The sequence below is a fragment of the Medicago truncatula genome, chromosome 3 (assembly GCF_003473485.1).
Source record: "Medicago truncatula cultivar Jemalong A17 chromosome 3, MtrunA17r5.0-ANR, whole genome shotgun sequence".
Classification (NCBI taxonomy): domain Eukaryota; kingdom Viridiplantae; phylum Streptophyta; class Magnoliopsida; order Fabales; family Fabaceae; genus Medicago; species Medicago truncatula.
The window spans coordinates 2,539,494-2,560,735 of record NC_053044.1 but is presented as its reverse complement, the minus strand read 5'-3'; the positions used below and the strand labels follow the sequence as shown (position 1 = coordinate 2,560,735).

General features: G+C 33.5%; 2 protein-coding genes across 4 annotated transcripts; both read left to right on the top strand.

The window, feature by feature from the left end:
* The first annotated feature begins 218 nt into the window (after positions 1-218).
* LOC112420345 (protein FAR-RED ELONGATED HYPOCOTYL 3) lies at positions 219-9,551 on the top strand. 3 transcript variants are annotated; one of them, XM_039831397.1, is made up of 10 exons: positions 224-349; positions 531-585; positions 5,571-7,773; positions 7,846-7,902; positions 8,157-8,228; positions 8,326-8,388; positions 8,468-8,536; positions 8,615-8,659; positions 9,017-9,098; positions 9,220-9,551. In XM_039831397.1, exons 3-9 carry the CDS (start codon positions 5,602-5,604, stop codon positions 9,071-9,073), a joined length of 2,535 nt encoding a protein of 844 aa, XP_039687331.1. In that variant the 5' UTR covers positions 224-349; positions 531-585; positions 5,571-5,601; the 3' UTR covers positions 9,074-9,098; positions 9,220-9,551. The 3 variants fall into 3 exon arrangements, with proteins under 3 accessions (XP_024634990.1, XP_039687331.1, XP_024634991.1); XM_024779223.2 differs by having other exon boundaries at positions 226-349; positions 473-585; XM_024779222.2 differs by lacking the exon at positions 531-585 and having other exon boundaries at positions 219-349.
* Positions 9,552-16,182: 6,631 nt separating this feature from the next.
* LOC11428003 (ABSCISIC ACID-INSENSITIVE 5-like protein 2) lies at positions 16,183-21,119 on the top strand. The gene is made up of 4 exons (XM_003598306.4): positions 16,183-16,390; positions 18,653-19,589; positions 19,699-19,770; positions 20,712-21,119. The coding sequence occupies exons 2-4, from the start codon at positions 18,774-18,776 to the stop codon at positions 20,790-20,792; spliced, it is 969 nt and encodes a 322-aa protein (XP_003598354.1). The 5' UTR covers positions 16,183-16,390; positions 18,653-18,773; the 3' UTR covers positions 20,793-21,119.
* Positions 21,120-21,242: the final 123 nt, after the last annotated feature.

Sequence of the window (21,242 nt, the reverse complement as noted above, 5' to 3'; positions counted from 1 at the left end):
TCAAAACTATGCCAAATCATAATTGAAGTGGGGTCAAAGACCTTTTTAAAACATTTTTCTTTTGCAGGGATATTCTTAAATATGTTTTTTTACAAGGACGAAAATTAAAACACGCTAAACCCTAAACCCTAAAATTAAAACACGCTTAAATTACATGGACGAATTGCATATAAAAGTAATTATTAATTATAATTATTATTAATACGTGTGTTATTCACTCAAAAAAAAAAAAAAAACACAACAAAATCGCAAATCGCAAATCGCAAACGGCAGGCAGCAGGAACCTGAACAAAGAGAGTGAAGCAAGAAACGGCAACACAAGAATCGCAAATCTCAAGCAGGAAGAGAAGTAAGTAATTGATTTGTGTAAAAAAGATAAGATTCCTGTTCTTGTATTCTTGTGTTTTTTTTTTTTTTTTTAAATATGAGATTCGATTCCTTTTCTCCTGTTCAAAATTTCTGAATTTTCAAGTCTGTAACGGAGTCCGTAGCGGCGATTTTCCTGTGATTTTTGTTCTCGGCGTGAAAAGGTCCAAAAACGGTCACGGTGGCTGCTGATACCGTTTTGTAACGGCCGCAATCCCGGTACCGGTCCTTTTTTTGAAACCTTGATTATGAGTTGAAATATGCTTATTTTACATTTTACATTATATTTAGCTTTGGTGATTTTTTATTTGAAATTAATGTATTTATTTATTTACTTATTTATATGATGTTAACCTTCCGGTTCTCGGACTCTGATAATCCGAAGTTCCGTCGAAAGATAGGTAAAATCTGACAAAAGTTTGTTTCACTCAGGGATCGAACTTAGGTCCTTCTGAACAATTCGTTTATAGTGGAGCTCATTAACCAATGCAGCTCATTTATTTATATATGCTTTCGTTCGAGTTAGTTAGGTATAGAATTGTATGAGGTGGCAGTCTGTTTGAGTTTTTATTGTTTGTTTTAGTGAGTGTTGTCAAATGCTCCCTCCGGTCCTTATTACAAGAAACAATTGACTTTTTAGATTCATTGTATAAGTGATGTATTTGGTCTATAATTTATAACAAGATACATCAATTATTCAATGAACCTAAAAAGTTATTCAATGAACCTAAAAAGTCAATTGTTTCTTATAATAAGGACCGGAGGGAGTAGTAGTTTTGGCGGTGCTATAGCGTAGTGGAATGTGAATTAACTGCTATTGTCATGCGATATGCTATTTAATACAAAGTTTGTCGATTATCGGCACTATAGCGCTATCGCATAGTGAAGTTCTGCGATACGCTATTTAATACAAAGTTTGTCGATTATCAGCACTATGGCACTATATCACTATAGCATAGCGAAATTCGAACAAATTGCTATTTCTCGTGATCGCGAATGACAACATTGGTTTTAGTGCATGTTTGAGTTGATAGTGAGCTTGACGAAATCAGGGTGGCATCATGTTTTTGTTGAAGCTTTAAAGTTTAGGTTTTATTGTTCTGCGATACACTATTTAATACAAAGTTTTGTCGAATATCGGCATTATAGCACTATAGCATAGCGAAATTCGATGAAATTGCTATTTCTCATGATCCGCGATTGATGACATTGGTTTTAATACATGTTTGAGTTGATAGTGAGCTTGACGAAATCAGGGTGGCATCATGATTTTGTTGAAGCTTTAAATTTAGGTTTTACTGTTCCGCGATACACTATTTAATACAAAGTTTTGTCGAATATCGGCATTATAGCACTATCACATAGCGAAATTCGATGAAATTGCTATTTCTCATGATCCGCGATTGATGACATTGGTTCTAATACATGTTTGAGTTAATAGTGAGCTTGACGAAATCAGGGTGGCATCGTGATTTTCTTGAAGCTTTAAAGTTTAGGTTTTACTGTTCTGCGATACACTATTTAATACAAAGTTTTGTCGAATATCGGCATTATAGCACTATCGCATAGCGAAATTCGATGAAATTGCTATTTCTCATGATCCGCGATTGATGACATTGGTTTTAATACATGTTTGAGTTGATAGTGAGCTTGACGAAATCAGGGTGGCATCGTGATTTTGTTGAAGCATTAAAGTTTAGGTTTTATTGAAATTACGGTGCTGTGATTCTGCCAAGTTTATCGTCAATTTGAATGTGCACGCTGTGTTGTTTTCTTTTATGTTTGATTTAATAGAATTTCGATAGGGAAAATGTGGCTTGAATGAATGAATTCACTATTATAGTTTTTTCGATTATGTGCTTTTTATGGAGTTGGTGTGTGTGGATGAGTTCTTATCTGCTGCATGATGATAGAGTTGTGTTGTGTTTGAAATTTTAATTTTTCAGTTTTGAATTGGAATTTAGATAGGTTACCTTGTCGTGCTTCTTGTTTGTTTGATTTCAGAAAACAGGCTGAATTGTGTTGGTTGACATTGGGGTTCTTTTGCATTTAATTTAGAATGATTTCCGTATTTCGTCATAAATGATTGTCAGAGTATTTGTTTCTTTCTTTCTTTCTATGATGTATTTGACTATGATTTAATGTATTTACGCACGTATATGAGAGGCTGTTGTTAGTGACAGCTGTTAACAATTGTTATTAATCTGTTAGAGGCGTTACCTTCGTAGCTGACTATGATCCCTATGTAAGTCCAAAACTGAGCTCCCAGCAACACAGATTCAGAATACAATTGACGTTTTCAGTTTTCAGATTTTTGTTTTGTCTCGAACTCTCTGCTTCCCTAGATCCAAATCTATTAATAATGTTGGAATTATTGTCATCATGAGCTAGGCTTCGTCTTTTTCTTGGACATATACCATCATACCAATGTTGCGGCTGTTACGCCCTTTCTTGGTCATTTTATTGGAGTCGTGGTTTTTGATGGAATGTCTTCTCTAAGTGAATTATTCTGCACTTATATAGAACAATTCAATGTAATGCTGCCTAGAATGTAAGGTTAAACTGTTGCATTTGCATACTTCTCTCCAAACTATTTGCTTTTATATTTTTGGTTATTTATTATAGCACAAGTTGGCAATGGAACTGAAGCCACTTCTGTTATTATATGGTATATCATAGAAAATTTCCAAATATTTCGAGATCAAACACAGTAATCTCTAAAAGATCTTGAATTTTTTTTCACAGATATAACTGGCTTTAGGTCAATTTTAGAACAAGCGGGTTGCATAAATCAAACTCATGACCATCAAGTCAAATGGTTACAACCTAAACTGTTGCACTAATGCCTCCCTTCTATATGATATTAATCAAAGAAAAATGAGAAGTCTAATTTTATTTAAGCTAACGGTATTTGACTTAGAAAATGTAATGTGAGAGAGTCTTGGAGCTTATAAAATTGCTTTGGAAATTTCATTTCTGCTGTAACTTAAAGGCTGTTTCTGAATCTAGAATAAAGTCTTATGGTCTATGTAATCTTTCTTGGCATGATTTTTTGCATAGCTAAATGAGGTTTCTTAACTACGCCTGTATTTTAGTATCATGTTATGTTTTTTCTCATCATAGAGTTAACTGCTTTTGCCAGGAGGATACATAATTTATACAAGTATATATTGTGAATCTGTGTTTCTGATTCTAACTCAAAATCAGGGTATATTTCCTGGTATAACAGGTCTTTTGAAATCAAAGGTCTTAGAATCTTTTATTGGGATAGCAGTACTCAATATGAATGAATTTTTGTGGATCCTTTGGTTGAATATATCTCTTTCTCCTAATGTTTATGTTTGTGCTCTGCTAATACTTAGGCCAGTCATTTTCTTTTTCTGCATCATGATGCCCTGACTAAAGTTGCATGGCTTAAATTTTTATGATTTTGCTGAATGCTAGATTTGCCCTGTTAGTCTGAAAGTGGGATGCATTAGTCTATTTTTCTTCTTTATGCGTTTTGCTAAATGATAATAATGGCTCTATACAGAGTTTCATTGTAAATGAAAAGCGTTTTGAGTTTTTAGAAAGGGTTAAAAAAAGCCTCGGACTTTACTAAATGTGTAAACGTACACCTCTGTCCATCAGGCATTCACTTTGGTGACAAAATTTTTGCCAAACATGCTTTATTTAATCACTTAAAAGTTGAACCACTTATTTACACATCTTAGGTAATACGACACAGTCCTTCCTAGCCACACCAATTCTTGCATCATAAAAGCACCCGGTATCATTCTGTTTATCCATTTTAGGTGGGAATGGGATTTAAGAAGATTGTCTGTCCTCCCTCCAATTTTCTTTTTGTCTAGGTAGGGGTCTCCTTGTTTCCCACTTCAATGGTATATTATTTCCACTACATGTTGGTTTTGATTTGGATTGAATTTAGCATGTGATTTATGGTTTTCTAAAAACTGTTGATGTTGGTTTATGATCCAACTTGGTTCAAGTGGTTTTAATTGATAACTTGAAACATGACATTTTCTAATTTCTATAACTTTTGTGCATATATAGTGAGTGTTCTGAGGTGTCTAGTAGCACCCATTTCCAGATTGACTGAGTAACAGTGTGTGGGAAGATATATAAGCCTTAGTGGTTTTCTAAGCTGTAGCATTTCATTAGTGTTGATCTTGTTTAATTGTGCAATTCATTGGAAGTTTTGACCTTCCAGAAAAAGCATAAAGAGTTAGATTATGACTAGGTAGATTGGTACATTAGCAATGTAATCACGGAAGAAACAGACTTGCAGGAGATAACGAGATGTAATTGGAGATGCAAATTCTCTTACCATCAGAACTAAAAAAAGAATGGACTTAGTGATTTCTTATAACATTAAATGTCTGTAGCTTATCTTTCATCAAGGGCATAACAAATAATATACTTTTACTATCAATTGGAAAAGAAAAGCACTTGATGCTTGGTTCTTCCCTACCTCATCTATCAACAGTATATATTGATTGGTCTAAATATGCAGGTATTGATGGTAAAAAGGGGGAAAAAGGAAACAGTATATATTGATTGGTCTAAATAAATAGTTATTGGTGTTGAAAAGGGGGAAATAGGGAACAGTACAACAGAAACCAAACTTTTTTCCACTAGGTAAGTTGACTAATGAATAGCTTGATGCCATGATGGTTTGTCCAAAACCAAATCTTCAACGAGGCCATTTAATTCTAGATCTTAATAGTTCCACTTTGATGCTTTCTTGGTCTGCCTCTACCACTACATAGTAATCTATCCTCCATTTGACCGGCTCTTCTAACTAGGGATTCTGTTGGTTTTCTTTTATGTCTATTTTATCTGATTTTCTATCCTCTATTTGATCAACTCTGTTGGTTTTCTAGCCATATATAGTCCTCTGGTTTACAATTTTACATTTTCCCCTGCCACTTCTATAAGTTTCCTGTCACTTCTTCTAAATTTGGAGGATTTGGACCATTTCTATAAGTTTCCTGCCACTTCTAAATTAGGAGCATTGATTAATGATTGATGTTGCAAATTTTGTACAATGCTAATGAACTGTTATTTCTCTTAAACATGAGCTAACTACTTGATGCATTGGCACTAGCAGAATTATGTTTTCCACCTTTGGTTTTAAATTAAAATTCCATGTCTGTTACACTTTTTGATGGCTTGACATAATTTCTATTCTTTATAATTTTCAGTTTAAAATCATCAAAGCAAGTTGTTCTCATCATGGATATAGATCTCAGGTTACCCACTGGTGAACATGATAAGGAAGAAGAAGAAGAAACAACTACACTTGATAACATGTTGGAAGGTGAAGAAAAATTGCACAATGGAGGTATGGACGACAGACATATGGTTGAAGCTGGCATTGAGGTACATGCTCTAAATGGTGGAGATCTGAATTCCCCCACAGTTGATATTGCAATGTTTAAGGAAGATACAAATCTTGAGCCACTTTCTGGTATGGAATTCGAGTCTCATGGGGAAGCTTATTCTTTCTACCAAGAATATGCTCGATCAATGGGATTCAACACTGCAATACAAAATAGTCGCCGTTCAAAAACCTCAAGAGAATTTATAGATGCAAAGTTTGCTTGTTCCAGATATGGAACAAAACGAGAGTATGATAAATCCTTCAACCGACCACGAGCTCGACAGAACAAGCAAGAATCTGAAAATTCAACTGGTCGAAGATCTTGCTCTAAGACCGACTGTAAAGCAAGCATGCATGTAAAAAGAAGGCAAGATGGGAAATGGGTCATTCATAGCTTTGTGAAGGAGCATAATCACGAACTTTTACCAGCCCAGGCAGTAAGTGAACAAACAAGAAGAATGTATGCTGTGATGGCCAGGCAGTTTGCAGAATACAAAACTGTGGTTGGTATCAAGAATGAAAAGAATCCGTTCGAAAAAGGTCGTAATTTGGGTCTGGAGTTTGGGGAGGCTAAACTTATGCTTGATTTTTTTATTCAGATGCAAAGTATGAATTCTAACTTCTTTTATGCAGTAGATCTTGGTGAGGATCAACGGCTGAAAAATCTTTTATGGATTGATGCTAAAAGTAGGCATGACTATATCAACTTCTGTGATGTAGTGTCATTTGATACCACCTATGTTAGAAACAAATATAAGATGCCTCTTGCACTTTTTGTTGGGGTGAACCAGCACTACCAATTTATATTACTTGGGTGTGCCTTGATATCAGATGAAAGTGCCGCAACATATTCTTGGTTATTACAGACATGGCTGAAAGGTGTAGGTGGTCAAGTTCCAAAAGTTATAATTACTGACCATGACATGACTTTGAAATCAGTTATTTCAGATGTATTTCCTAGTGCTTGCCATTGTATTTGCTTATGGCATATACTGGGGAAGGTATCTGAAAATTTAGCTCCTGTAATTAAAAAACGAGAGAATTTTATGGCAAAATTTGAAAAATGCATATATAGGTCATTGACAAGTGATGATTTTGACAATAGATGGGAGAAAATTTTGGATAGATTTGAGCTTCGACAGGATGAATGCATGCAGTCTTTGTATGAAGATCGCAAGTTATGGGCACCAACATTCATGAAGGATGTGTTCTTAGGTGGCATGTCTACTGCCCAACGATCTGAAAGTGTAAATTCCTTCTTTGACAAATATGTTCATAGGAAGACCTATGTGCAAGATTTTGTTAAACAGTATGAAACCATCTTGCAAGACAGGTATGAAGAGGAAGCAAAAGCAGATTCTGATACTTGGAATAAAGTGGCAACATTGAAAACTCCTTCACCTTTAGAAAAGAGTGTTGCAGGGATTTGCACCCATACAGTATTCAAGAAGATCCAAGCTGAGATTATTGGTGCAGTGGCTTGTCATCCTAAACTTGACAGGCAGGATGAGACAAACGTTGTTCACAGGGTGCATGATATGGAAATAAACAGAGACTTTTTTGTTGTGGTGAATGAAGTAAAATCAGAGGTGTCTTGTATATGTCGGCTATTTGAATATAAAGGTTATCTTTGTCGACATGCATTGGTGGTTCTTCAATATTCTGGCCATTCAGTGTTCCCATCTCAATATGTTTTGAAACGGTGGACAAAAGATGCAAAGGTCAGGAATGTCACGGGAGAAGAATCTGAACATATGCTGGCTAGGGTGCAACGATACAATGATTTGTGTCATCGATCACTAAAACTGAGCGAAGAGGGATCATTGTCTCAAGATAGTTATAGTATTGCATTCCATGCACTAAATGAGGCGCACAAAAGTTGCGTGAGTGTTAACAATTCTAGCAAGAGTCCTGCAGAAGCTGGTACATCAGGGGCTCATGGTCAGCTTTCCATTGAAGAAGATACCCAAAGTAGAAATATGGGAAAGTCAAACAAAAAGAAGAATCCAACTAAAAAGAAAAAGGTTTGTTGTTTCTGTAAAGTTGACTGGTAGACCTTTTTTTCTTCCTGTCATAACCTCCTTGTTGGATTGTAGGTGAACTCGGAGGCAGAAGTGATGACTGTCGGGGCACTAGACAACATGCAACAAATGGTTTGTCCTCCTACATTACTAGTTAACCTATCAAAGTGTGATTGATCATATAATTTTGGGGACTTTGAGCTTGTAGATTAAATACAGGCCTCATATCTACTTAAAAAAAACAATAGAAGACTCATTGGACTTTACCATATTGTGAACGTAGAGGATTATTATTATAATTTTTTTTATCAAGCATGAAGTGGGAATTTGAACTTAGTTAAATGAATACTCGTCATGCTTACAGTTAAAAGGAACTTCTTTTGTAGGACAAATTCAGCACAAGAACTGCAGTAACCCTCGAAGGTTATTATGGTGCACAACAGAGTGTGCAGGGAATGGTATGATTATGATACACATAATGCAATAGTTCTAATGTATATTATTATTATTATGTTCAACGAGTGAACTTAATAATCCTCTTATCTGATTGTTCAGTTGAACTTAATGGGACCAACACGTGATGATTACTATGGGAATCAACAGACTCTTCAAGGACTGGTGTGTAGAAGAAATGGTGATTAGTTTTTTATTAAATATTTCTTGACTTGCAATAACACAAACTATTTTATGTGTATAGGGACCAATGAGTTCTATACCAACAAGCCACGATGGTTATTACGGTGCACATCAAAGCATGCCTGGTTTGGTATGGTTCACTAATTCTAAAGATGATTTTCTGTCCCTTGTAATGTTTGATGAATACTTACACAATCAAAACTTGCAGGCACAACTGGATTTTTTGCGAACTGGTTTCACATACAGCATTAGGGTTAGTATGGTTATTCGAAGCCTTTTAGATATTATTACCGTTTGAAAAGTTATAATTATAATCCTTTAAGTTGTGGGGATCGGACAATTTGATAGTTGAGAATAACGAAATTCTGAAATGATTCCTGAAAAATTAAATCTTTGATCACATTAATCTCGTTGGGACGTCAATTCGGTCTCTGAAATTGTCTCAAACGGTTTGTGTGTTTGAGAAATTTCAATTCAAGGATCAACTTGAAATTTTGTTGATTCATGAACTAAATTGCTTGATCCCTACAATCTCGTAAACTAACGTGATGATTTACTCGTCACTACTTTATTTTTCGAGGATAATAATGTTGCTTCTTCATTGTGGCAGGATGATCCTAATGTAAGGGGAGCACAGTTACACGAAGATCCATCAAGACACGCTTGAGCGTTACTATATACTTTAAATTAAGGTAGTTGTTATTTTGAGTCAATGCTATTTTTTTAATATTAATTTTAATTTTTGTGATTAAATGAGTGTTTCTCTGTATATGAAAAGCTGAAGCAGTGATTCACATTATTTTAAATGTATAGGTTAGGAAAATGAGGACTTTGAGCTGCTCATCTGATGTAGAGAATGGAATACCTCAAAAGGCCAATTGAGGTTATGTTGGAAAATCTCCCAAGGCCAATATTTTGTAATATAATGCTGTTATATTAATAAATATAGGATAACTTCTGCTAACGTGTACTATAATATTTAATATTTATAATATTAATATAGGTGGGGTAAGGCTTCAGAATTCAACCTCATGTAGAGATTGTTTTGTTGTATTATAAAAACTTGTTATTCTTTAGGCTACTGGGGAATTGTAAGTATAAATTATTTATGTTAGTGACGTGGGTACTATTTGCATGCTTCTATTCTTTCTATGTGCAAAAGAGAGTGAAATAGCATTCATCTATAATTTTATTTTGAGTGTTGTTGTCCTCACATCCATTGTTTTTCAGAAACACATGGAAATGGAAATGACAAAAAAATTCAGCGGTAGTTAATTATCGTCGATTTTCTACTCTGGAATGTTTCTTCAAGCTTGGCCAACCTGTCTTGACCGATGTTTGTTGGTTTAGATGCATTTTTTTTTTTTTTTTTGCACTTCCAATTAAAGAATGAGGTAGGAGTCTTGAAAATATTGTCTCCTCTTCTTGGTACCCTCAAAGTACCAACGAACTCATAGAATGTGGTGTTTCGTGGAGGTCTTGGAACGGGAATAAATCTCCTATGACTATAACCTGTCATTACTTCGTTAAAATTCTCGTGTGTAGTATTCAAAAAAGAAATACAGGCTTAAATACAAGAGAATTAAAATTATTTACAAACTTGAAACAATAAAATATTACCACGATGTTCAATTGATGCAAGTCTCTGAAAACAACGCCATTTTGTAAGTCATTTTTTAGTAGCGGTATCAAAGTATTAAAATTATTGTTTCACAAGGACTTGGTTAATGAACCACCATTTAGTTAATTTCATTGTTAAAAGTTATGGTAGTAAATAGACGATTGGTAGTTGGTGAACCTATGAATTAACAAAGATGTGTTGGGATTAAGTTTTATTGGTTAGTCCTCAAATATCTTTTCCCTAATTGATTAGATACTCCTCGTATTTTAATTATATCTTTACCCATTGCCCTCTATACATCTCGATGTTTTACAGATAATGAAAGATCCACTATAGTCGCTAACCTCCGATGTTTCACTCAATTAGCTAAAAGAGTGGAAGTACTTTTTGATAGTGTGTGTGTGATTTTAAACCTAACCCGATGTCTTGCAACTACCATCTACAAATGTTTCTACTCATGTCCCTTACAAATGAAGTGTATATCTAGCACTCCCTAAGTCAAAAAATCAATTCCAGATGTACATCAAAAAAGTATTATCTAGCACTCCCTAAGTCAAAAGATCAATTTTGAATGCACGTCAGAAAAATATTAAGTGTAGAAATAGAGATATTGATGCAACAAAATATGATTTATATATAACCACCTAGACCAAGTATTTAATTAGATTCCTATACAATTAAACTCAATCTCAACACAGAGAAATTAGCTACACATAGTCATAATGTATGACATACATGACACAAGAGAGGATGAAGAGATGTTGCATCAACCAACATGATTTAAAAGTCTTCAATGTTCCCACCTGATTTCTACATTCTCTAAAACTCGCTACAACAAAGAATGAATGAAAATGAGGTTGCAAGCCTCTATTTATAGTTTTTTGGAAAAGGTCCTTCAGCAGGAAAATAGTCGTTTCTTGTCCAGTGGGGTTCTGCCACGACATCAAGTGGAGTTTTAAACCGCCATTACTTGTCAGTCGAGATATATTCTTTGTTGTGTGAGCTGCTAGCTCAACCAATCGAGACTTTAAACCATCATATCTCACCAAACGAACCATATCTCTCGCTGGGTGATTTTACACTGTTTTAGGTTTTTGGCTTTTGAATTGCTTTGTTAGGCAAATAGCATGGTTCGGTGGGCGAAGAGCCTGATATACCTCTTGTAGGATCATTGCTTGCATCTCTCATTCTTTTGCTTGGAAATATAGTAAAAGTAAAATGAAACTAAACAAATTTGGTTCTATATTATTTACTAGATTTGGAGGTTTTTTATGAGGTTTCTTGCAAAATAAGCTAATAAATGCCATGATTTGTATAGGTAAATTAAGGCTCATTTGACACATTACTTTATCTTTAATTATTTGGAGGCTCATCCATAATGTTATTGCCATTGAATATAATCTGATTAAAAGAGGCTCCACTATTATTTCACGGTGTATCTTTTCTGGAAGAGACTATGAAACTGTTATTCACATGTTTATAAAATGCCCCTTCATTATGAAGAATTGAAATTGTCTAGCTTCTTTGCCAAGCATACCTCTTGATCTCTCCACCTTCTACACATTATTTGCACTTGCAACAACAGCTAGATCCCTTAATTTTTTTTTCTTCTTCTTTTTTTTTGCTGGATCCCTCAATTACTTGATCATATTATTGCAGTTATTGTGAATATTTTGTGGTTTTTTTTTTTGGAAATGCCAGATTAAAGATATTTTTCTCAATTTATCCCATGATCTAATTTTTGTCAAAAGTCTTTGTTACTCAAACATAAGATTGTTCCAAAGGTCACATGTTTTATTCTATCAAGTAAGTTGTTATTCTTAAGCTTTATGACACTTTATGTTATGCCTCCTCCTCCTTAAATTGAACAAGTCAAAATGATTATGCCACCTCACTGCCAGGTTAAGTACAACACCGACCGGGCATCTAAAGGATCATGATCGATCTCTTCTTATGGTGGAATTTTTTAAGTGTCAACATAGTTAAAATGTCAATATGTTCCCGTGATGCAACCTTCTCCAATTTTGCAAAAAAGTAAAGATTTAAAAAAAAAAAAATAAGAATAGAAATAATGATGTAGATTGAAAAAAGAAATACAATTTGACCTAGATCGATGCACGGGAAAATTTATCCTCTGTGTCTCATTCCTTCCATTTTGGTTTGTAGTAAACAACAAAAGATATATCTTTTTTAGGTATTTTGTTATGTCATCACAAAATCCTTTCTACACTTATTTTTATATTCATTCATTTTTTTGTTCCATTTTTATTTTGTAAAAAATGACATCGAACATCTCATATTTAGTTTTGTATATGTTCTACAGTTTGAATATTTTTAGATTATATGTATTCATTTTCCTTCTTTCTGTTTTTATATTGTAACACAAGACCTCATATATTAAGGATATTATACTCTTTCATTGAATTTCTTTTCTACCTTTTTAGTTTTATCATACTATACTCCTTCTTTTAATAAAAAATAATAATTTTTTTTTATCTCACCAAGGCAAGACAACATAATCATAAACCATCCGAACTCACCAATCCTGCCCTGACTTTGACGCGAAAACCCTGTTTTGATAAGTGCAGATTTTGGTTTTCACTAATGTTCAAAGCTGGGGTAGGAATGTTTATATTCCCCATACCCAAACATGTCTTTTAGTAAAATATATTTTTATTTTTTTATACAAATATACATATTCATTTTATTTAGTATTAACAATAACGCAAATCAAAATGCGACCACTTTTAGTTGGAACCATATACTAAATTGTTTATGTTGTTACAAGTGGTCGCGTTTTGTTTATATTTAGTATTAACAACATAAGCAAAATGCGGCTGCTTTTATATATACTAAATAAAATGAATAGAAAACAATTTTATATATATAGTTTTATCTTGGAAAGCAACCAGATTTAGTATTAAACTCTATTATTATTGTTGTAACATGAACAATGCTAAAAAATTGCTTAACAATACTTCCATATTTGTTAACATAGCGCAAAATAACAACCATTTGCTCCTTATCAGATATGTCTGTTGATTCATCAATAAGAATAGCAAACAATTGATCTACAAGGTCGTTAACAATAGCTTTAGTGGTTTCCTCAGCGACGACATCAACAATTTCTTTTTCAATAGATGGAGAAGTCAATTTATCATTTTCAGAAGCATTTTCTAATACAACTCGTTTCACTTTTTTTTTTCTTTTAGCAAACCATCTAAGCATTTCAAGAAAATTTCTTTGATTAGAAGATTCTATTGATTCATCAAGACCACGAAAAGACAATCATTGCTTTAATAGAGGTCGAAGGAAATCATGTGAGACCGTCAACCGCCTTCGATACAGTTACGAGTTGTTTCAGAATGCTAGGACATCAAAACTTCAATCTGTTGATTTTGTTTCATCAAATCTCCACATTTCTTCCTAGCAATACTGTGAGTAGAATTAGGGACTCCTCCAACATGTGATGAGAGTGTGACTTTTTTATTCCAACTTGTGATTTCCTTTGTTATAAATGTATCACCACCAGATTGCTTTTCAAAATTAGGTCTAAAAAGATAACAACATAAACAAAATTAGGCCGCTTTTCAGGATGATATGTTGAAATATTAGGCCGCTTTCTAGGATCCGATGGTAACTCTTGAAAATATATGGACACATGTTGTTGAGAACTAGATCCTTATTAAAGCGATGATAATTTTCTCTTCAAAAAATTCTCAATAACTCGTAAAACAGCCAAAACAACAACACACTTTAAAATTTAACTTAAATAAATAAGTAACTGATCAATGTATAACAACAAACTTTGAGATTCAAATTAGGTAAATAACTTCAAGAAACAACAATAACATGATTTTAAACCAACAAATTATTATCACTTATGGATAATTTCTTCAATTTATTATACAAAGGAACAACAAATATGTCATTGGATTAGTTTTGTTAAAATTTTATATTAAAAAAAAAAATAAGTAAGTGATATATGCAAAAGAATTATAGTTCTGACTTCACAACCATTTGTGTATGCAAGATTGAAAGACAAAGTTATCAATTACCAATTATTCAATTCAAGTAACATTAAGCTCAAGACATAAAACCTCCATATTACACAACGAAACATCCAGCGAGACTCAACATAAGCATACAATTTAGCACCATAAAAATAAAAGTGAATGCACCTGCAAATATATGTACATAAATAAATAAAATCCAGTACTTGATTGCTAAATTGTGTGCTATGAGGAACAAATTTGTAGTTGTGTTATTATACGACATGAGAGACATTTGTCATGTTCAATCAAATTCTAAATAACACACATAGATATTAGAATTATAGACTTGAAAAACAAATGAATCCACACAACTCTAACCTTCAAGTTGCACTTGTATAGAAATCCAAACATACATTTTCATGTTACACAACAAAACAACCATTGAATTTTAAATACATAAAACAACCCATGAATATCCAAAAAAAAAAAATCAACATATTTGTCAATTTATTACAACAGTAATCAATTTCACAACACAAACTTATTAATAGGACCTCAGTTGCATACTCAATTAACCAATTTATCGTAATTGAAGTTATATAAAAAATCCCAAATTTTAGAACCCTAAACAATAGATTTTTTATTGATTACCCTAGTGGTAGTTTCAATGTTGTTAGAGACGCGGAAGAGGGCAGAATAGGGTGGAGGCAGTGGTGGTTTGTGTCACAACCAAGAGTATAAAAGAGAGAAACTTGTTCTTGCCATAGATAAACAACTCGAAAATGAAGGTTGTAAATGGTGGGCTTGCGAGAGAGAAGAAGGAAGGGTTGGGTGGTGCAGTGGCGGTGTGTGGTGGTGGATGAAGAGAGAGAGAGTATTGGTTGAAGAGGTTTTTTAAAGTTTGAGAGAAGTTGAAATGTGTGAATGACTGAGGTGAAAGTGGTTTCGCTCTTTGGGTAGATGGTGCGAACAAATGAAATGAGGAGGTTTAAAGTGCAAAAAAGTAATATATCTGGCACATCCAATGGTACTAAGTTTAAGAGCATATTAACAATGAATAAAATTATATATATTGGAACAAAAAAAATTATATGCGTGTATAAAGTCATATATATAACATTTCTATGCACATCATAATCACATATAGAGGTGAGGGAGCTCATGGTTATTATATGAACAACGTCTGATCTCATGGTTATTCTATGAGTCACGAAATTAAATTTCTGCCGAGAAAATTGTAACTATTAAGAATGATCAAATAGATTGAGATTCATTTGTCATTAACCATTCAATCTCATGGTTATTCTATGAGTATGCCAACTGGATTTTTGTAGAGAAAATCTCAACTATGATGAAAGATCAAATAAATTGAGATTCATTTGTTATTAGTCTTTCAATCTCATGGTTATTCAACAAGTCTACCAATTAACTTTATGCAAAGAAAATCTTTACTTTTAAGCAAATTCAATCAAATAGATTGAAATCCATTTATTGTTAGTCGTTTGATCTCATGGTTTTTTTGTGATTCTGCCAACTGGCTTAAACAAATTCGATCAAATAGATTGAGACTCATTTATTGTTAGCTTTGGATCTCATAGTTATCTCGAGAGTCCGTCAACTTACTTTTTGAAGAGAAAATCTTAACTATTAAGCAAACTTAATCAAATAATTCAGATCTATTCATTATTATCCATTTGATCTCATATGAACAGTGTTTATTTACCAAACTGCTTGACTGTGACGTGTGAAGATTGTTGAACGTCCACGTGTAAGAATTTTATAAAATCCAAAAGATATATTGAAATCATTTACTATTAACCGTCGATCTGATGTTCATTTATCCAAATGGAGAATGCGAAGATCACCTACCATCTCACGATTGATAATATTTCTTTTCCTAATTTATTCCAAAAAAGTTATAATAAAAAGGTTATGCCAACAAATATCTTAAATACATTATTAAAGGAATTCATTATAAGAAATCATATCTTAAAAAGATAAGTTTAAAACATAATAATTATGCAACTTTTTATCAATAAATTATTACTTTTTGTTGTAGAATACTCGTTAGCATTTTCCTTCAAAAGAAAAAAAAAAAAAAAAACATTCGTTAGCATTTTACATGATAAAAAACAACAAGTGAGTATGTCATTGATTCATCTTCTCTCTCTATATATCTCTCTTCATCTCACCCCTTTCTCTTTCTCTCTCTTCACTCGCATACATTTTACATGCACAAACAACAGACACAGTTGTGAAGGTTGTTTGTTTATCAACTTAGTTTTTCTCACACTGTTGATCTTGTTCCTTACTCACATTGCTTTGTTCATTCATTCACTTTCTCAGATCGGTGTCTCACACTCATAAGGTACTTTTCAATTTTCATCATTCTATTTATTTTCTTGATAATTTTTTTCCAATAAATATTTTGTCTTAAAACACACTCTTTTGCTCTTTTGGGTATTACATATGGTTATAAAAAATTGAACTTTGAGAAACTACATTGGTGAAACAAATGCAGGTTTTGTGTTGGGTTGGTATGTTTGATCTCACTCACCCTTTTGTTATGATGATGTTTTCTTGTGTTTCAACAATGTCACAAAATTGGTTGCATGAATATTTCAAATGGGTCTTCTTTCTTTTTTCATCAACTTTTCTAAAAATTTGTTTTTTTTTTTAATTCTGGGATTGCTTTGTTATATTTTTTTCCCTTGTTCAAATCAAAGGGGTTTTGGTGTAGAAATTTCAAAGGGTCTTTTGTGGTTTTTGAATGTAGGGTTTAGGATTTCACAATTGGAATTCAGTTGAGATTTGTGAGTGTCTCTGAGCCTGCATGCAAGGGATCAGTTTTCTGAATTTTGCTTTTGTATGTATATGCAGAGAAATGGAAGAATTTTGTTAATTTCTCTATGAGAAACATGATGATTTTTAATTTCATAAATATTTTACCAGCTTGATTGAATCAATTTTTTGTCTGACATGTTTGTTTTGTTTCATTTTCCTGTCTGATTTGTTCTCTGTTTCATCCTTCAAGATTCAGTTTTGAAGCTCGTTTTTTTTTTTTTTTGTTTTTTTGAAGAAGGTTGAACCTGATTTTATTACCTTCTCTGGTTTGTCTTTTTACTTTATTAATTATTTTACAAGGGTAAAAAAGTTAAAATTTTTGTGGTCTCAATTTTGGGGGAAGGGGCCCGAGGTCTGGAGTTCAAGCGTAGGTAGTAAAGTCTCATCAAAGATTGTTTTAAATTTGAGTACTTTTGATCGAATATATTAATCACTTGAGTTTAATCTCTTGCTATAAAACAAGGTTTACTTTAATATCATACGGGTGTCTCCTTTAAAAAGAGGAAAATACTAATGAATGCTCTTAAAGCATTGTTTAAAGTTTAAATATCCGAAAGTAATAACTTTTATATTGAAATTTGTATAGTTATGACTTTTAGTGTTTGACTTGTGTTTTTAAGACAATTTCTTTTCGTGTGTTCTTTAAACAATGATCTTAAGACACTACTTAAAATGAAATTTACCTTGCAGTTAAACTATAGGTTCTCTCACTTTCCTTTCCTTTTTTTTTATTTTTTATTTTTTTATTTTAAACTTACATTTCAATTTATTATGATCAATGAGCATTACTGCTCTGGCCCCGAATACCTATGGAGTCAGTTTCTCTGTCCTTCATTTTTTGTTTTGTCTCTCAACCAAAAATGAACAATACAACCATACCAACAAAAACAAAAGTACAAAACACTCTTTCTCTTTAGGTGGAAGTGTCACATGGCACAAATGATGTCATTTTGTTATGTCACAAAACCATTTAAGTTCTTTCTTCATGGTCTTTCTCTACCAAACCAAACATAGACAAGGTTCTGTCATTTTTTTTAGAAAACTGAGTATCCGGTCCCACCAACTAATCCGATGAGTCCAATCCGACCGGCCACTTGCGAGGGCTCTATTTAATGCGATAGTTTGCTCTGCATGAACTAGCCCATCAAAATTGGCACCGAGGGAGTCGAACTTGAGACATTGAGAAGAGCGCACTTTAAGTTCCCAACATTAATGACGAGGTTCTGTCATTAATGCATAGGGCTGGCTACATAGATCACATGACCCATTTTAAAATTAACACAAAAAAACAAACCTCCCTATAAGAGATAAGTGTTGCCAATTGCGAATTGGGGTCTATTTCGATTTGCTTATTTGATATTTTACTGGTATAAGCACATTGTTTAAGAGAGCTTATGAAAACTTATGAATTGTCCATGAGCTGTTTTCAACTTATTTCCAAAACCTAAGATAGCTTATGAAAATATCTTATTGCTTATGTCAAAACTGTGTGACTATATTTTATCTTTTGTTATACATAAGTAATAATATGATAAGCCTTTATGCTATAAGCCCTTCGTTAACCCCTATATCCAAACAGGGCCCAGTTTTTATGTTTTATTTTGCTTTAATTGTGAGATTGTGATTGAGAGTGAGAGATAATGAGCATAGAAGATTTGATTTGACAGTTCAGTTTCCTCTTTGCTTTTCATTTATTAGAATTCCTGCAAGATTTATAGGTTACTTGGAATATCATGAACTTGTTGATTGGCAAAAAAATGCTAATTTCATATTTTATTTTTTTCAGCTTCTGATTGTAAGGGTCATATGATTAAAGATTTGGATATGTTGCTTTAAGTCTTTTATCGGCAAAAGGCTATGAAATATGGAGTGAGTTCTTTAGTGATTGCTTGCCTAACATCGAAACTATGGGGTCTCAAGTTGTTGATGAAAGTAATAATGAAAACCATTCGCAGTTCCAGCCTCTGGCACGGCAAAATTCAATGTACAATCTTACCCTTGATGAAGTTCAGAATCACTTAGGTGACTTAGGAAAGCCACTAAGTAGTATGAACCTTGACGAGCTTCTGAAAAATGTATGGACTGTTGAGGCAAACCAATCAATTCGCATGGAAAACGAGAACACAGCTCAAGCCGGAGAAGTTGTTTTTCAACGTCAACCTAATCTGTCGTTAACCGGTCCGTTAAGCAAGAAGACAGTTGATGAAGTTTGGAGAGATATCCAACAAAGCAACGATCATGAGGAGGTGAAGTCTCAAGAGATACAATCTACTTTGGGTGAGATGACATTAGAGGATTTTTTGGTGAAAGCAGGCGTTGTTTCAGCTGCATCTTCAAATAGAAAAAATACTAATGGTCCTACTCCTAAAGTCAGTGTTGTTGAATCGAATGTAGCGTTGCCACAGTTTTCTCCACATGGTCCGTGGATACAGTATGCACAACCACACTATCAGCATCCACAACAAAGTGTGATGGCGACTTATGTTCCGAGCCAGATCATAGCGCAGTCATTGCACATGGCAGCCGGTGCTCCGTCGGACAGTGTTCCATATACAGATGGTCAGGTGGCATTGGCTTCACCAGTAATAGGAAACTTATCTGATACACAGAAATCTGCGAGAAAACGGGGACCGGAGGACATGATTGAGAGGACTGTTGAGAGGAAGCAGAAGAGGATGATTAAGAATCGGGAATCTGCTGCGCGCTCAAGAGCAAGGAAACAGGTGATTTTTTTTCTTTCTCTTTTGAATGCCATGTTATTGAAGATCTAATTTTTTATTACCGATTTCTCCCAAGTAAACAACTTTTACCATGGATTTTAACTGTAATTAGGCATACACAACTGAGTTGGAGATCAAAGTCTCGCGACTGGAAGAGGAAAATGATAAGCTGAGGAAAGAGAAGGTTGGATTTTGCTTAAAAGTTATAGTTTGGATCCATGAAAATGTTTTTGTTGATTCAATTTTCTGAATACCTTAGTTTCTTGATATTAAGTAATATCTCATTTAAGTTTCTGTACGGACATTAATCTATTTATTTACATTCTTAATTCTTATGGTGTTTGGGAAATTGTGCACTTTGATGTTGGTCCTATATTATCAGTTACTGCTTAGAATTTAGAATTTTCATTGGCCATAAAATATGTGACCCTTTACTGTCTTGTGCGCACTTTTTAGCTTACAATTCATAGTTGCAATAAGAATATTTTATTTCTTACACAGTTAGTACTTTCATGACTGTAGTTATGCAAATTCAACTGTATTCCTAGAATTATTTTGCTACTTCATGTATTGGTTGGAAATAATAAGTAAAAAGATCATGAAGGTTCTACTTATTGACTGTAACTGGTTGTTATTATTTCCTTTTAATCCTTCATATGTATTTCTCACACTTCAAATTCAAGGCGTGTTTGGAGTCCGACAATGATATGATATCGACACATTTGATTATATTTAATCACTTCTGTTTTCTGAAATTATCACCAGTGTCTGTGTCAATGTCGTGCCCGTGTCTCTGTCAACACTTAATAGGATAGGATTATCATTTACCAATTTACTGATTTCAATATCTAAACTGTTGTTTTGTTGATTCTATTCTCCTTGTATATATTGTACAATCAACCTTATGTGTTAATAAATACAATATACAGTTGTGTATTCAGCTTCAAAACCTTTGTTTATTAATCTTGTTGCATAGTTTTTTTTTGAAGAGGCATGTTGCATAATGCATTTGGATGGTGTCAATGTTACAAAATCAAATTTTTGGAATGAATGTATCTTTATGGTTTATGATGCATGTTATTTTACTTGTTCTTTATTAATTTGTTTTACTTACTCAACTTGCAGGAGCTTGAGAATATGCTAGCTAATGCTCCGCCGCCGGAACCTAAATGCCAGCTTCGTCGCGTATCATCAGCTTCATTTTGAAATATGTACCTATATGTAGAGGTTTGTAGATATGAACATCTTGGGATATGGTTCTATTAGTTTAGTGTGAGTTGAAAACTACCTACCTAGCTATTTAATGCATTCACATTCAATGGCTTATTTGTTCTTATGAATATTAGATCAGTTTAAGTATAGAACCTCAGTGGTAAAAGTTTTCTGGGGAACATTGTAGTGTTACCATTCATTGTATAAACTTTTCAATCATGGGTTGTGAAATAGATATTGAGTCGTTAAAGTGGATAATGTTCATGGATAAAAGTGAATATACCTAGTAACAACCTCCTCGGCAAGTTACATTTTTCCTTACTTTCTGTTTCCGCGCATTGCCCCTTCCATTCTCGCACGTTAGCCGTTGAAATGTGATTGTTGAAACACAGCCGGGACTCTATTCAACCCTCTCCCTCCTTTCTGTCCTTCTCTCTTCTCTAA

Excerpts from the sequence above, each read along its gene's own strand:
- LOC11428003 (XM_003598306.4), top strand. The coding sequence starts at position 18,774 with ATGGGGTCTCAAGTTGTTGATGAAAGTAATAATGAAAACCATTCGCAG. Across the intron at positions 19,590-19,698 it reads GCTCAAGAGCAAGGAAACAG|GCATACACAACTGAGTTGGA; the intron begins GTGATTTTTTTT and ends AACTGTAATTAG. Across the intron at positions 19,771-20,711 it reads ATAAGCTGAGGAAAGAGAAG|GAGCTTGAGAATATGCTAGC; the intron begins GTTGGATTTTGC and ends CTCAACTTGCAG.
- LOC112420345 (XM_024779222.2), top strand. The coding sequence starts at position 5,602 with ATGGATATAGATCTCAGGTTACCCACTGGTGAACATGATAAGGAAGAA. Across the intron at positions 8,389-8,467 it reads AACAGACTCTTCAAGGACTG|GGACCAATGAGTTCTATACC; the intron begins GTGTGTAGAAGA and ends TTATGTGTATAG. Across the intron at positions 8,660-9,016 it reads GTTTCACATACAGCATTAGG|GATGATCCTAATGTAAGGGG; the intron begins GTTAGTATGGTT and ends TCATTGTGGCAG.